At 57.1% G+C, this 15,530-nt stretch overlaps 1 protein-coding gene across 1 annotated transcript; it reads left to right on the top strand.

Moving 5' to 3' along the window:
* The first annotated feature begins 840 nt into the window (after positions 1 to 840).
* Positions 841 to 12,049, top strand: NEK8 (NIMA related kinase 8). The gene is made up of 15 exons (XM_065647170.1): positions 841 to 917; positions 1,318 to 1,523; positions 2,555 to 2,787; positions 3,493 to 3,624; positions 3,811 to 4,019; positions 4,419 to 4,498; positions 4,933 to 5,114; positions 5,342 to 5,492; positions 6,495 to 6,571; positions 7,741 to 7,858; positions 8,156 to 8,306; positions 8,511 to 8,674; positions 8,904 to 9,062; positions 9,235 to 9,393; positions 11,011 to 12,049. Exons 1-15 carry the CDS (start codon positions 871 to 873, stop codon positions 11,037 to 11,039), a joined length of 2,097 nt encoding a protein of 698 aa, XP_065503242.1. The 5' UTR covers positions 841 to 870; the 3' UTR covers positions 11,040 to 12,049.
* The last annotated feature ends 3,481 nt before the right edge of the window (positions 12,050 to 15,530 follow it).

Below are 15,530 nucleotides of genomic sequence, written 5' to 3'. Positions count from 1 at the left end.
ATGGTGGACGAATGGGTTGTGAGCGCAGCGGCTGGGTGTGTGCAGCGAGCTCCCGCAGCCCGCACGGAGACATGGGGGGGACCGGGGCGAGGGTGGGGAAGCAGGTGCCCCCGAACATCAGCATGGCAGCGGGGTGAGGCCGGTTCTGTGGGCACCGCGACACGGCTGGTTCCTGCGTGGGGGCCCTGCCCCGTCGCTGCCTCCCGGTGCGGGGCACCGGGCTCTGGCTGCGCCCCCGCCCCGCGGTGGGCCGGGCTGGGTGTCGCTAGATGGCAGCATGGCCACGTGGCCTGGGGGCGGCACTGCCACCGCTGTCCCCGCTCCAGGACAGGAGCAGCCACCGCTGTGTGCAGGGCACAGAGCCCCCTGCGCGCTATAGGTGCCCCCATGGCCGGGTCGAGGGGTGCTCGTGGTCCTGGGGGTCTAAAGTGGGTTGGGGTGGGGGGGCGGGGAGGGGACCCGGGCCCTTTGTGCCTGGCCTTACGGTAGCACAGCCCCCCGGGGTGGGTGCGCCCCACACTCGGGGCTGTGGGGCAGGAGACTGCTGCGGGCACCGCCGCTCTTTGGGGGTGCGGGGGGTCCTGCTGGCACCCCCCAGGCTGGGAGCGGCAGGTCCAGGGCACCCCAAACCCCTCTCCCAGGCTGCTGCCCAAGGGGACTTGGCTCCCCATGAAACTGGGGGGCCCAGCCAGGCCGCCTTGGGCTGGCATCATCCGCTCTCCCGGCCGAGCCTCGTCCCCCCGCAGCCCCTACAAGCGTGATGCTGAGGACGGGCGCGGCCCGCGGTATTTTGGCCCTCGCAGCCGCCGTAGCGGCTCCCGGAAGTGTCTCCATGGAGACAGGAGGAGCTCGGGCCCGGCCGGCGCGGTGATGGAGAAATACGAGCGGATCCGGGTGGTGGGGAGAGGGGCCTTCGGGTGAGGGCGGCCCCGTGGCACCGGGCGCGGGGGAAGCGGGGGGATCTCGAAGCCTTTTTACCGTGGCAACGCGAGTGTGGGGAGCGCCGGCCGTGTGGCACCGCGGGGTGGGAGGCCGCAAGCCGCGTTACCATGGCAACAAGGCGCACGGGCCCTGTCGCCATGGCAACGGGGAGGTCAGCCGGCGTGTGGCACCCTGGACGGGGGGGGGGTCCAAGCCCTGTTTGTTTCCATGGCGATAGGGTGGCTTGGCACTGGGTGTGTGACACCCGTGGGGGGGATGTGGATTGCAGGCCCTGTTACCATGGCAATGGGGGGGCGCAGGGGCCGTGTGTCACCACAGGGTGGTGGCCAGGCCCTGTCCACCCCCCACCGCTGAGGCCCTCTCCCCATCCCACAGCATCGTGCACCTGTGCCTGCGCAAGGCTGACCAGAAGCTGGTGATCCTGAAGCAAATCCCGGTGGAGCAGATGAGCAAGGATGAGCGGCTGGCGGCGCAGAACGAGTGCCAGGTCCTCAAGCTGCTCAGCCACCCCAACGTCATCGAGTACTATGAGAACTTCCTGGAGGACAAGGCGCTCATGATCGCCATGGAATACGCCCCAGGTGGGCCCTGATCTCCTTGACAGGTTCAGGGGATGCCAAGCCCTCAGCTCTCCTTGCGTCGGGCTGCTGTGGCCCTGTGTTGTGGTTCTTGTAAAGATCCCACACCTTGGACCACCAAAGAGTCCAAGCGTGTGTGTCCGGAACAGGCATTGTTGTAGAAAAGGACCTGAGGGTCCTGGTGGGCACCAAGTTGATTGTGAGTCAAGTGACTGATCGTTGGCACAGGTTGCCCAGAGAGGTTGTGGAGTCACCATCCTTGGAGATATTCAAAAGACAGGTCATGGTCCTGGGCAACCAGCTCTATGTGTCCCTGCTTGAGCATTGGGCTGCACCAGAGAACCTCTTGATGTTTCTTCCACCCTCAACCACTGTGTGATTCTGTGATGATCTGCCTTACGCCTGCTAATCATGTCAGAAACAGAGAGATTCCTAACACCTCTGCCGCTGATAAGTGTGCTGCCATCCACCCTTGGTTTACGTTTCACAAACATTTCCCTTGATCAGCTCTTGGCCACGCTGCTGGTCCCGCAGCTCTGTGTGGGAAGGTGTGATTTCTAATGAGATTTGCTGTGGAATTTAAGATGAAATCAACATTTGCATGAGGGTTTGTTAAAAGTTGTGCCTGAGACCTGAACCTGGACCTCCCCTTCTCAACAGGGGCCTCTCAGTGCCACGTGGCCTCTCGGACTGCAAGAATTCTCTTGTGCAGAACAGGCTTATCTTGTTCTGCCATCGAGGTTTATGTCCTTCTCCGAGAGCTGTAATTTTAGCGTTTCTTTTCCTGCTGCCTTTGACACTATGTCAACAGTAACTTCTCTCTTGCTGTTTCTTTGTCCCACCAACTGTGCAGCTATTGTTCTCTGCACGGTCCCGGGAGCATTGCAGGATGGTGCTGCATGTCCCACCAGGCTGTGTTTTTTCCCATGCACTTGACTTAAGACGTCTGTGGCTAATTCCCCCCAGCTTTTAGGCCGGGTTTGCGCTGCCCTGTGCAGCCACCCTTGCCGACAGCCCTTTGTTGTTCTTTGCAGGGGGCACGTTAGCCGAGTTTATTCATAAGCGCTGTAACTCCTTGCTGGACGAGGACACCATCCTGCACTTCTTCGTGCAGATCCTCCTGGCTCTTCACCACGTGCACACCAAGCAGATCCTGCACCGTGACCTGAAGACTCAGAACATCCTCTTGGACAAACATCGCATGATTGTCAAGATCGGAGACTTTGGTATCTCAAAAATCTTGAGCAGCAAGAGTAAAGCCTACACGGTGAGTGGCCTGGCTTTGCAAGGGAACTACTGACCAAAATTCTGGACTTGTCTCACGATGGTCTCTTGGAAGCTGCTGTAGGCAGCGAGGCTGGATGTAGCCCACTTGCAGTAGGCCACATCCATGTTTCACATGCTGCTTTGCTTATATGGGCTGATGTCTTCATGCTCTGTGGGCTGCAAAAAGGTGAGAAAAGATCTGCTTCCCCATGCCTGGGAGAGGATGAGGTGTCTGGGCCCACTAGTGAGGGTAGACAGGGTTCCTCCCACTGTCACAGAGGATGGATGGTGTTTGCAGGCTTGTCTGACACATATTTGGCAACTGAATTCCTGCCTGTGCCCTGCTGTCCTGCTTTGTCGTAATCTCTTCTCTCTGCTTGAGACTTCAGTATCGTTCCCCACCTGGTCTAAACTGGCTAGACATTTATATCACTTTCATTGCTCTGGACTCCGGTTCTCTCATGCAGATAGGAGCAAAATTAGAGGTAATCTCTGTGCAAGGGAGGTCTCTGGAAAGGCAAATTGTCCTGTTTTTCACTGAGATTGTCAGCCAGACATTGACACCGGGGAACAAAAGCCCAGCTCCACTAAGCTTTGGATGATGGTGCTCTAGCCGGTCTGCACACTGGGCTCTAAACTGAGCCTATCTCTTTCCACCTCTCTGCCCCAGTTTCACAGCATCACGGCAGATTTCTGTCTCTTCTAGGTTGTGGGAACTCCGTGCTACATCTCCCCAGAGCTCTGTGAAGGGAAGCCTTACAACCAGAAGAGCGATATCTGGGCTTTGGGCTGTGTGCTGTACGAACTCGCCAGCCTCAAGAGGGCTTTCGAAGCTGCGGTAAGAGGGATATATGGTTTACATTTAACACAGGGAGCTGTGGCCTCTTACAGAGGTGAAAATGTGTGCTTGGATCCCTCTTCTCGCTGAGCCTGAAGGTGTGAAGACACAGGTTGAGAACTTGTTGCTCCTTGGCGTTGCCTCTGACCACTCAGCCACTGTATGTATCTCTCATTTTCTCTCCAGAATCTTCCTGCCTTGGTACTGAAGATCATGAGCGGGACGTTTGCCCCAATATCGGATAGATACAGCCCTGACCTGCGCCAGCTCATCCTCAGCATGCTGAACCTGGATCCTTCCAAGCGGCCCCAGCTGAATGAGATCATGGCTCAAGCCATCTGCATTCGGCCCCTTCTGAACCTCTACACTGATGTGGGCAGTGTCAAAATGAGAAGGCAAGTGACACTGCCACCTTAGTGTCCCCTGAGAGGGGCTGCCACAGTCCACGACACGTCTGACAGGCTCACTGTCTCTGTTGTGAGCTCTGAAAAGAGTGTTGTCCCCGTGCGGCTCCTGCGTTACCCAACGTGCAGCTACTGCGGGCTGAGTGTGCCTCTGTGGCTCGGGGCCACGGCAGGTGTGGGCTTGTTGTGGCACTAACAGTGAATAGAGAGTTGTGAGCTCAGAGGGAAGCAAACTGGTGCCAACTCCCCTCTCTCAGGTGGTTCAAAGCACCTACTGAGGCAATTCAGCTGTGGCTTATGCTGTAGCTCTGCCCAGACCTTCTGTGATCCAGGGCTCTGCAGGACCTTTGGGGCCGAGCTGACATTAAGAACTGGATTTTGGTTTGGCAGGCCTGAAAAACCCTTGGCTCCAGTGCCAACAGTGACCCACAGCCGGACGGGGGGACGAGTGAGCAGCGCCAGGCCAAGGGGTGAGTCCTGGCATGGTGTGATCAACACAGCTCTTTTGGGAAGGACCCTTTCCCTTGGATGTCGGGGAGGCACTCGAGCTTCTGGAGAGAGGAATTTAAGAGACGTCACCTTCTCTGAGCCCTGGAGGAGCCCACAGGCATTGTGACTCTGGGGACCAAGCAGCTCTCTGGGTTTTCAACCTTTGAATCAAGTTTCTGGGGGTACTGAGGGGGGATGTCCCAGCATAGGGCAATGCAGGTGGCACTGGTAACAATTAGCTAGAGCTGTTGTGTTGCTGCTTCCCTCAATTCTGGGATAAAATACAAGGAGCTTTCCCCATGTGCTTCTCTCATCCCTGGCTGGGAGCTCCCCAGCAGCCCGTGGCTGGCTGGTGTTGTTTCTTTTCCTGAGGAGAACCAGGAATCCGTGTTGATGATTTCTCTTTGACCTGCAGGTGTTCGAGGTGGTTCAGCCAGGACAGGAATCCCTCCTCCGCTGTCATCCATCTACACCTGGGGGAGCGGGATCACCACCCCGCTCCGCTTGCCCATGCTTAACACCGAGGTGGTGCAGGTGTCTGCTGGGCGGACACAGAAGGCTGGGGTCACCAAATCGGGGCGGCTCATCATGTGGGAGGTGAGTGGCGGGCAGCCTGGGGCAGGCAGTGGTCGTGGAAGCCTTGGATGTGTGATTCCTGAGGAGAAGACATTTCTGCTCTTTACACGGCTGTGTGCCCCAGGACTGCAGTCCCATCCAGGGTGTAGGTGACACTGCTGAGCCTGTGGGAAGGGGCTCATCTGAGTTCTCCAACCCCGCTCTTGCTGCACAGAGGTGCAGAAGCTGACATCGTCTCTCTCCGCCAGGCTCCCCCCATGGGTGCTGCGGGAGGCCCTTCTCTCCCAGGAGCCACCGAGCAGCTCCAGCCTCAGTTTGTGTCCCGTTTTCTGGAGGGACAGTCCGGCGTGACCATCAAACACGTGTCCTGTGGTGATCTCTTCACAGCCTGCCTCACAGGTGAGCCGCTGCCTCCTGCCTTCTCCTGGCCAAGTCCCAGCCTGTTGGGGTTGGCAGCTGCTTTTGCAAATGCAGCGTGACGGCCTGGGGAGCCAGATCAGAGGGGAACCTGAGAGGAGCACTGGGCTGGGGTGACATGAAGGCCTTTGTGACCTGTAACATCAGGTGGGGGTCAGAAATGGCAGGCATGGTCTTCCTATGATGCCACCTTGTTCCCAAAGGTCTGCCTGATTTGGGGAGGGCCACAAATCTCCTCTGTTTGTTGCCTTGGCTGTGCTGATGTCACCTGCAGCCAGAACTGACCTGTATAGTGGGGGCTGCAGTGTGAGGAGCGTCAGGGTGGTTCAGCCTTTCTCTGTCACATACTGTGAGTGTGACACAGACACAAGCAGTGACCAGCGGTGACTGGTGTTGCGGAGAGAAGTCACCATGAGCTCCTGCACAGGCAGGCAGGGTCTGGACCTCTCTCAGAGTGGGCCAGGAGACGTTCCAAGCGGGAGAGGAGCGCACACACCAGCCTGAGGCCGCGTTTGTGGAGCAAATCCCTCCCAATGGTCCTGTGGGAGCCCTGTTTGCACTTCTGCTGGGGATCAGGGCACCAAATGACAGATATGCACCCGGAAAACTCGGTAGGCATGTGTTTGTCCTCCCTCTCCATGGCGTTTCCTGCCACCTCTCAGCTGGGCGGCTGCTCGGTGAGCACCTCTGTGTATTTAACACCTTGACAGACAGTGGAGTTAGCAGCTCCTGCGTACACAGCTGCAATAATGTTATCTCAGCGCTCTCCTATCATCTGCTGTTTGTTTGCCGAGCTGTTGCAGCACATTGAGGCTGCTGCTCTCTGGAAGGTCACTGAAGGCTTCTGGCCCCCCTAGCAAGTTACGAATCAGAGTAGGTCCAAACGGAACGGCTGTCCTGGGAGCCATGGCCAGCTGCACAGGCTGTGCCTGCCTTGCAGGACCCCATGTGTGCCTGTAACACGACTTCTTTCTGCTTTTTCAGATAGGGGGATAATCATGACTTTCGGCAGCGGCAGCAATGGTTGTTTGGGGCATGGAAACTTCACGGACGTAAGCCAGGTTGGTTGTGCAGTGGTGGGCGTGCTGTCCCCCCAGGGTAAAGGATGAATCGTGCCTTTCGTGACACGTGAGCGGGCTCATCCCAGCTCCGGGGATGTGCATCCCAGGCGTGCTCTGGCATCTGACCCTCCTCCCCCTCCTCTCCCTGTCACTGCGGGTTTTAAAACACCCAACCTGCCACTTTCTTTTTTCTCTCCCCCTACACAATGATCCCTTTGAGCGTGGGGGAAGTCAAGAGCTGCCTTGTGGTTGCTGTTGGCAGGCTCCCAGCTTGGAGCCTGCCTCCAATCACACACCTGCCTGCTTCACTCTTGGCCTGCAGCTGCCAGGGTTCACTGAGAAAAGTTATTTTTCAAAAGAGCCAGTATTTAAAGAAGAGCTGTATGTTTCCGATTGGCTTGAACACCAGGGCTGAGGGCCCATTCCTCCCTTCCAGCTTCTTCCTCGCCTGTTCTCGGATGTGGCAGCAGCCGATGGCTTCCAGCCGAGCCCAGGGACTGGTGCCATTTGTCACTGTGGTCAGCTGGCTCATTCGTTCCTGCTCCATCCGGAGCTGAGCTGCTCGGCGCTTATTGCTGGGGAGGGGAGACCAGTTGGGAGCAGCAGCCAGATCCCAACAAATGGCGCTTTTCACTTGAAGAAGATAATAAGAATGAGGCTTGCTGTGGCAAGGTGTCAGATCTAACAGCAGGTCACAGCAGGAGTTGGGCAAAATGTAGAGACCCTGGCCTCTCCCCACCCCAACGAATATGCAGCTGATAGCTCACAGCTCCTCTGCACAAGAGCTTTTCAACCAACGCACCCTGCACCAAGCCCCTGCCTGCTCAGAGTGTGCGTTAACAGCCCCTGGCACTCCCCGTGTGAGCAGGGGGGCGAATCCCAGCCCTTCGACTGATTCCCTCTCCAAACTGTTGTTCTGGCTGCTTTCTTCCGCCCCAGAGATGTTTGTGCTATCTTCTGTGCTGCGTGCACGTAGTCTCTAAACCCTTTGAAGACTGTCTGGAACGAAAAAAAAAAACCACCAACCAAATTCTCTGGTGTTTGTGTTGGATGAAAACTGGGATACTGCCAGCGCTTGTGTTGAGGCTGGGGGGGCCGGGTGGGAGGGATGGGAGCAGCCGGGCAGGCTGGGAGGTCTCGGCTGACGGCTGCTGCTCTTCCCCTGCCAGCCCAAGATTGTGGAGGCCCTGCTGGGCTACGAGATGGTGCAGGTGGCCTGTGGCGCATCTCACGTTCTGGCGGTTTCCAACGAACGGGAAGTGTTTGCCTGGGGCAGGGGGGATAATGGTAAGAGACATCTTGCTTTGCAAAACAGGACTTGTGCTTTCCATTGCCTGTTCCCACTCCCCTCGCTGGCCCTGCTTGCCTGCAGTCCTCTCCAGATGTGCCAGGCTAGGTGGGTTTGGAAGAGTTGCAGCTGCTTCACCACATACCAGGGCCCCTGCACTTTGGGTTTTGCTGCTTTTCCTTGTGATGGGTCCCATGCTGGGCTCTTGCTGCAGCTATGTCGATGCCATCGTTCGTGGGGGTGTGCTCAGGTTGTGTGTTGCCATCAGCTGTGTCCCACTCTGCTCGTTTTGCCAGGTCGGCTTGGGCTGGGGACCCTGGAGTGCCACAACTCCCCCCAGCAGGTCACAGTTCCCCCAGAGCATGAGGCTCAGAGGGTCATCTGTGGCATCGATTCCTCCATGGTCCTCACAGTGAAGAACCAGATTCTTGCTTGCGGGAACAACAGGTAAGGAGGTGAAGATCTGTGCTCCAGAGCTTGTCTACAGCCTCCTGAGCCTGTCCAGCCCAGGAAGAGGGAACAGGAGGCTCTAGAAGACATCTCTGTGTGATCCTACTTCCCAGCATCTTGCTGCTGGGGCAGGATTTGTCTCTGGGGTGTCTGTACCAGGCTGCATTCAGCCGGCTCTGAACTGTGCTTTTCCCCATGCAGGTGTAACAAGCTGGGCCTAGATAGGATCAGCTCAGCAGAGGAGCCTTCCCCAGAGGAGCAGGTGGAAGAGGCCACCACGTTTGTGTGTGCCCAGTCATCCCCTTTGAACCAAGAGCCGATTGTGTGTGCTGACATCGGTACAGCACACTCGGCTGCAGTCACAGGTGAGGGGTGCATGCCCAAATCCCCGAGGGGGACACCTGCATTTTCACTGTTCTCTTCCTGCCTCTGGTTCCCATGGGCAGAGGCCTCACAGAGGCTCAAGAGGCATCATGCTCATGATGTCGGAGCTCTGTGGAGCAAGATGTTCAGCATGTCAGAGAGCAACGGGCTTCAGGGGCTTCAGTGCATCCTCAGTTGAAAGCTGGTTGTTTTTCTACTCTCTGTTCTCAGCTTCTGGCCAGTGTTACACCTTTGGGAGCAACCAGCATGGGCAACTGGGCACCAACTCGGGCCGCAACAGCCGTGTACCCCACCTGGTTGTGGGGCTCCAGGCGATGAAGGTCACCGTGGTGGCTTGTGGGGATGCCTTCACCGTGGCCATCGGAGCAGGTGAGGCTGAAGCCCCCGTGTCCTGGGCTGCAGCACGGTCTGGCTTTCCTCTGCCTGTAATCCATGCTGTGGCCAAGGCAGACCCTGGAGACAGCCCAGGGTTGCACTGGGGGGCTCAGAGGCATTTGCTGGTGAGCTCTGCGTGCAGCAAGATGTGTATATGCTTCTGCAGATGGCGAGGTGTGCACGTGGGGGAAAGGAGCCAGGGGACGCCTGGGCAGGAAGGATGAGGAAACGGGAACCCCGAGGCCGGTGCAGCTGGAGGAGACACATCCATACCTGGTGACCTCCGTAGCCTGCTGCCACGGGAACACGCTGCTGGCAGTAAAGCGTGAGTAGAGGCGTCGTTACTGTGATTCCTACCCTGAGGACCCAGCCAGACACAATGCCTTGTGACCAGAGTTGTACTGAGTAACCCTGGCATGTAAGCTCTGTGTTATTCTAGTCCCTCTAGAGCTGTAGATGAATAGAAAATAACTCGAAGCCCATAAAAATTCTCCCCCTATGCAACACGGTGACCCTGCTGCTTACACAAGGCTGGGGGAGCAGAGGGATGGCAGAGACAGTCTCATGCACTTCCAGACAGGTGGGCTGGCCAAGCTCTGACCGGCGGGGAGCTGGTATGCTGGCAGTCCACTGAGTATCCAAAAAGAGCAGCTCTCTAATTGATGCTGCTGAAATAGAAGCTGAGATTTGAGGCGTCATTTTGGCTGCTGGCTTTCCATTGTGGTTTGGAAAAGATAGCGATGGTTTTGTGGTTCTTCTCTGCTTGGGCCAAAAGCAGCATCACTGAGTGGTTAAAATGTGCTCATGGCGTGACCTGCCCTTCCGTTGCCTGGATGTATGATGGGAGCCTGGCCCAGACTGCTGGAGGGGCCTTTCTTCCTCTGCCGGGCTGATTATGGCCTCGGCGCTGGGCTGAGGGATTCCAGTCTCAGCCCACTTCAAGGAGGCTAATTACACCCCGTAGGGGAGGAGGCTCGGCTGACTGCCCCGGTGCAGCGGAATAGACCCTGGCTCCCGTTCTTTCCCTGCAAGTGCTGAGCTCTCACGTGATGTGTGCTGCCACGTGAAGGGGACAGGGAATGGCTGAGTCCCCAGGCTTGGGAACAAGTAGAGCATTTGTCATGGGAGTAAAAGGGTTTTGCTTCTGCAGGAAGGCTGGAGGCTGCTCGCCCCTTCCGCTGCCGGAGTCACCCTGTGCCCTGCAGCAGCTGGTTTGTGGGCTCCCACCTGCAGCTCTGTAAGAGCGAGGGCTCAGCACGTAGCCCCACTGCTGTCCCCCTGCACTGCCCAGTCCAAAACCTCGACCCTCCTTCCTGGTACTGGAAGGACAAACTCAGCAGCAGCGGTGTCAGGGCAGCAGCATTGCCTGCTCCCGCGTCCTTCAGTGACCAGTGTGCAAAAAGTGCTGAGAGCTCTGGAAAAAGCTCAGTTCTGAGTCTGGACTTTCACACAGCTCAGTCTGTCTGGAAACCTCTCCAGAGAGAACACGAGAGCTGGTGACATGTTTGGTGTCATTGCTGCTGTCAGCTCTGGCTGTGATCTGGCTTGGAGAAGGTGCTGGCACAGACGAGTGATGTTCCCCCTTTGGTGCGGCAGTTTGGCATCATTCTGCTGTTTCCAACGCCGTTTTTAACTGCCTTGGGCTTGTGCCCGCTTTATCATGAGGCCACTGCTGCGCCCTTCTCTCAATCCCACTGCAAACAGAGGAATAACTGGGAGAAGCTGGGCGTGCTGGAGAGGAGGGTGCAAGCCCCAGGAGATTGCGTTTCAGCTGCTTGTGCCGCTTCTGAGGCCTTTCAGCAGCTTCCTCGAGCAGTGGGACAGAGATTACAGTGCCCATCTGTTGGGTGTCTGGCCCGTGCGGGGCAGGGCACTGCTCCCTGTAGCTTCATCGAGATGGCAACTTACGGCTTATCCTTGGTCCTTGTCCTTTGTGTTTCAGCTGCCGTGGAAGAGTCACCTCCCCAGTGAGTTTGAGTTGAGAGAGGCCGTATCCAGCCTCGTGGAGCTCCAGCCTGGCTTGGATCTGCATCCCCAGACTCGGGAGCTCCTCAGCTGTGCTCTCAAGGCAGCGGCCTGGAAACAGGGAACTCTGAACGATGGTTCCCACAGAACCGGAGCTGGTCTCGCTTGTCAAATCAACGCTGCGAACCTCCAGTGCCTTAAGCTGCTGCCCTGGACCTGCCGTGGGGCAGACATCCCCGGAGCTACGGTGCTGTTTTCAGGGGTTTGTGCTGTGGCTCTGGCCGTACCTGCTGGAAGTGCCTGTGTAGAAGGGTGAGGAGCACAGAGGTTGTTTTCCTCCGTGGAAACTGTCTCTGGTTACAAAGCCCAGGCTGACAGCTCGGTGTCTGAGAGAAGCTGTCAGCCTTTGCACGGCGGTGTCTGGAGTTAGGGCCCCAGGCACTGCGCTGGGTGACTAAGTGCAAACCTCTTTTCTAATTAGAGAAGTCTGTCCTTTCCCATCCCCCCCCGCTTAAAACATTTCACCCATTTGTTGAGCTGTTCATCGTGCTTTTGAGGGTCCTGGCTTGCATGGCTGGCCGAACCCAGCACGAGCAGCCCTGCTCGCTCTGCTGAAATGCCACCTGGAGCTTTCCAATTACAGCCTCCCCTGGCCCCAGGAGCTCACCAGAGGATCTTCCAGCTGACATTTGTCCTCAGGCCCCTAAATCCTGCTGCTGACCAGCTCCCAGGCTCCCAGCTGAGCTAGTGGAAAGCAGCAAAACACAGTGAGCAATTGTCAGTAATTGAAATTTTTTAACCCACATCTCCCCAGAGAGATGAACAGTTTTCACCAAGGATCCATTCTGCAGGCAGGAGGGGGCACATCACGGTGTCACAAGCACGAGTTACGTTTTTCATCTCCAGAAGGGTCGTTTCCTTTCCTTTTTTTCCCTCCTCTTCTCTTTTTTTAACTTACATCTGCCCTGGGCCATTTTTTGATGAGCTTCTGTCTCTGATCTGTCTGACATTGCAAATGCTCTTGCCTTTCACATCCATCTTTGTGCTGTTGCCAATCTGTTGTGTATAAAGTCAGTGCTCTCATAAGCTGGCTGAGATGAAATCTCTCTAATTATTTTTATGATTCTTTCCTGTTTTCAATGAGGGGAACCTCGCCGGGCTCTGGTAGGAGCCGACTGATCCTTCTGTCTTGTGAAAGGTGATGAATTTCTGCCGTTCTCTTGCTTTTTCCTCCCAGGCTTCGGCTGTAAGGGAGCCGGCAGAGGCGTGTGCAGCCCTGACTGCAGACGCGGCCTCCCTGTTTGGCTCCTGGTGGGGTGGGTGCACGGGGTTTTTCCCTGCCTTTTTTGTTTCTTGTGGAGCTGCCTTTTCAGGCGGTTACACCCTGCTATCCCAGGAAGCTGCCTCGGCGTTCAAAGGCTCTGCCAGTCCCTTGGCGCTCGCCTTGTGCTGCGGGTTACGGGGACGGCTCTGGCAGCCCGGTGTCGGGAAAGGTGTTTTCTGCTCCCAGACTGTCCTGGGCACTGGGTTAATTGCAGGGCTGGGTTAAATTGCCTCCAAGCCCCTCTGGGACGCTGCGTCTCCTACTTGCACTGAGCTGGTGGCAGCACCAGCTCCCACAGCAACAGATTTCTCTTGGCTGTGTTGTGCTCAGCTCTTGGGGCTCCCCTTACCCCACACCACCTGCAAACACATCCTGTAAGAAGGGGCTGGTGTTCCTGCTACAGCCTCGCCAGGACTCAGGGCTGGCTGGGACAGCAGGCAGAAAGGACTCTGCCACCTTTTGTCTTGTCAGTGGTGATACCAAAATGCCACTGCTCCAGGGGATGTACAGCGCAGAGGGCCCGGCTTTCCTTGCTCCAGCTGGGCTGCTGAATCCAGGGGTGACCGCTCTGCAGCCCCCCCATTCTCACTGAACTGCTGGTGTTGGGTGCGTTGGTTTATGGCTTAATGATGCCTTTGCATGGCAGGGTTGGGGCTGGAGGTGTTACTGTCTTGAATATTGGGACCCTTTGCTCTGGGCAGGGGGTACCAGTACGGACCAGTGTGCTTTGTGCTGGGCTGGGGGCTTGTGACAAGGGCTGGAGCCCTCGGGATTTCGCAGCCTGTGCGCTCGGTGCAGGAGTTCAGCTGTGAAGCCCAGCGAGATGATTTGAATAATCTAATACCGGGCTGTGACCAAGCCTGGAGAAAAGGGTAAAGGAAACAAAGAGGCCCCCAGCCCCGAGCAACAATAGCTCTTGAAACGACAAGCTGAGGCATGTCCGCGCTGCCGGAGGCAGAGAGCAGCCTGGGCAAATAGGCCAGTTGCATTCCTCACGTCTGCTGCTTTGTTCCCCTGCAGAAGCTCCCGGTGCAAACTGCAGGTCTCAGGGCTTCTCCCTTTATCTGTGTTTTGTTCTGATGGTGGATCAACTGCATCCCTGTGGCTCTTCCCGCTGAGGAAGGCAGGGATGGAAGGGAGCGGGTAGGGAGGTGATGCGGGGATGAGGCTGCCTGGTCTTGTGCATCCCAGCCGGCGCGGGTCCCCTCTGGTCATTGTCACCCAGGGAAAGCCCGACCCCATCGCTGTGCTCATTAAGATCCTGCAGACCTGGGGCCACCGCTGCCAGCAGGAAACAGCCCAAACCGCCAGCTGATCCAGCAGGTGATTTGATTTGATTGTTGCACCTCTGTTGTGGTCGTATCCCTGTTCCCACCAGGCTTGGCAGAAGGTTTGGTTATTGTCCGTCTATCCAACCACCTCGCTGCCCTCACCTCTCACCTTCCCTGGGCACAAGTGCCCAGAAGGAGGGACAGGACTCACCCCACTCCTTTCCCTGGGGCTCCTTTCCCACCTTAACAGTAGAAGCTGGAGCATTGGTTTTCAGTCCCTCTCATTTAAGTTAAATCTGAGGCAGAGGGCTGGAGCAGGGGTGCAGGGCAGGGAGAGGCGGGGGTAAGGAGGCAGGAGGCCTCCCCAAGCCCATATGGGTTCAAGGATGGACCCATCACAGGGGAAAGCGAACATATCGAACATATCGCCTGCACAAAGGGAATTGCCCTGCCCGGAGGTTGAGTGTCGCCTTTGTGCGAGACAAACGCCTGGCTGTGATGTTGAGTGCGGGGAGGGCTTGGTGAGGGAGAGGGGAAAAGGAGGAGATCTTTGTTTGCAGGGTCTGACACCTCCCAGCCGTCCTGCCGGCACAGCCAGCGCCTTCTGATGGTTTTGTCAGCTCCTGGCTAATTAGTGGAGATGCTCTTTAGTGAGGTTAGGAAAGAAAAATTTTTAAAACATCAAAGAGAAGCAGTAAATAGTGATAGAACTCAGCTCTGTTTCATGCCCGTCATTGGAGACAAAGCCTTTCTAAGCTTGCAGGAGTGGTGTGTCCTGTGCCTTCTGTTGGGGGGGCCCAGGAGTCCCATTGCCCTGTGGGCCCATCCTTTCGTCCTGAACCTTGTCCCACAGCCGTGTCCAGGGATGGTTTTTAGACAGGGCCAGGTCGCAGCGTGTTGGGGCGGGTGTCTGGGGCAGTGTGTTGTCGGGAGGCCAGCCTGGCTCCAGGGCGCGCTGGGACTTAGTGGCAGAACCAGACGGACCGATCCTGCCCTGGGGGGTTCATGGCTCTGAGCAAACCAGGATGGGAACATCTCAGCTCCAGTCTGCCACCCTCGTGACAGCTCGGAGGTGCCCGCTGCACCCCTCTGCTCTCTCCGCTGTTGCCCACTGACATTTGTTTTCACGTGGTGGGTTTCCAGGCTCTCTGGGAGCTGGTTAAAGTTTAGCTTGCTGCTCTCCGCCATCCGAGCAGGCTGCCAGCTAGTCACATCCCTCTGAAAAGACCCCATGGTGGCTGTTCACCCTTGATGTACCCTGGTACAGGTTGCCCTGCTATTTGGGTGTCAGGAGCTAAAGTCTGTGGCAGGGTAACCCCAGAAATCAGCCACCCATCCCCTTCTTGGCAGCTCCGGCAGTGCGAGCAGGCTGCCCGCCTTCCCCCTGGGCTGCTGGAGGATTTTATTTTAAGCAGAGCCTCTTGGGGAGAAGAGTAACGTGAGCTCCTTGAGTGACAAGTGATAGAGCTTGACTTGCTTAGCGTGTCCCCCAGGAATCCCTCTCCTCTGCCATTTGCTAATTGAAAACTGCTAACATTTGGGTCTGGAGCAACTGCCGCCTTTAATGGGGAGCTGGGCTGGGGCGTGCGTTGGTGGGACTAACACATGCTCGCAGCCTGTCATCTGCTCGTCTCCATCTCTAGGGAAAGGGGCAAATATTCCCATATGCTGCTCTGGTTTCTGAAAGAGTGAAGTGGGGGCTGGAGCCAGACGGGTTTTTCTTTTATTCTCCCTCCTCCAAGCCCTTGCTAGAAGGTTAGAAACCCCCCGGGCTGGGGGGCTGCTGTTGGCTGCAGCCTGGGGCATGAGCTCTGAGCAAGATGAAGCCACAGGAGCATGTGTTCCCCCCCGTGCCTGTGGCATCGGGGGGGTCAGGGCAGACCCTCCATGTCCTGCTCTGTT

Source organism: Caloenas nicobarica, chromosome 17 (assembly GCF_036013445.1).
Source record: "Caloenas nicobarica isolate bCalNic1 chromosome 17, bCalNic1.hap1, whole genome shotgun sequence".
Taxonomy (NCBI): domain Eukaryota; kingdom Metazoa; phylum Chordata; class Aves; order Columbiformes; family Columbidae; genus Caloenas; species Caloenas nicobarica.
This window is presented reverse-complemented; position numbering and strand designations above follow the sequence as displayed.

Excerpts from the sequence above, each read along its gene's own strand:
- NEK8 (XM_065647170.1), top strand. The coding sequence starts at position 871 with ATGGAGAAATACGAGCGGATCCGGGTGGTGGGGAGAGGGGCCTTCGG. Across the intron at positions 8,675-8,903 it reads ACACTCGGCTGCAGTCACAG|CTTCTGGCCAGTGTTACACC; the intron begins GTGAGGGGTGCA and ends CTCTGTTCTCAG. Across the intron at positions 9,063-9,234 it reads CACCGTGGCCATCGGAGCAG|ATGGCGAGGTGTGCACGTGG; the intron begins GTGAGGCTGAAG and ends ATGCTTCTGCAG.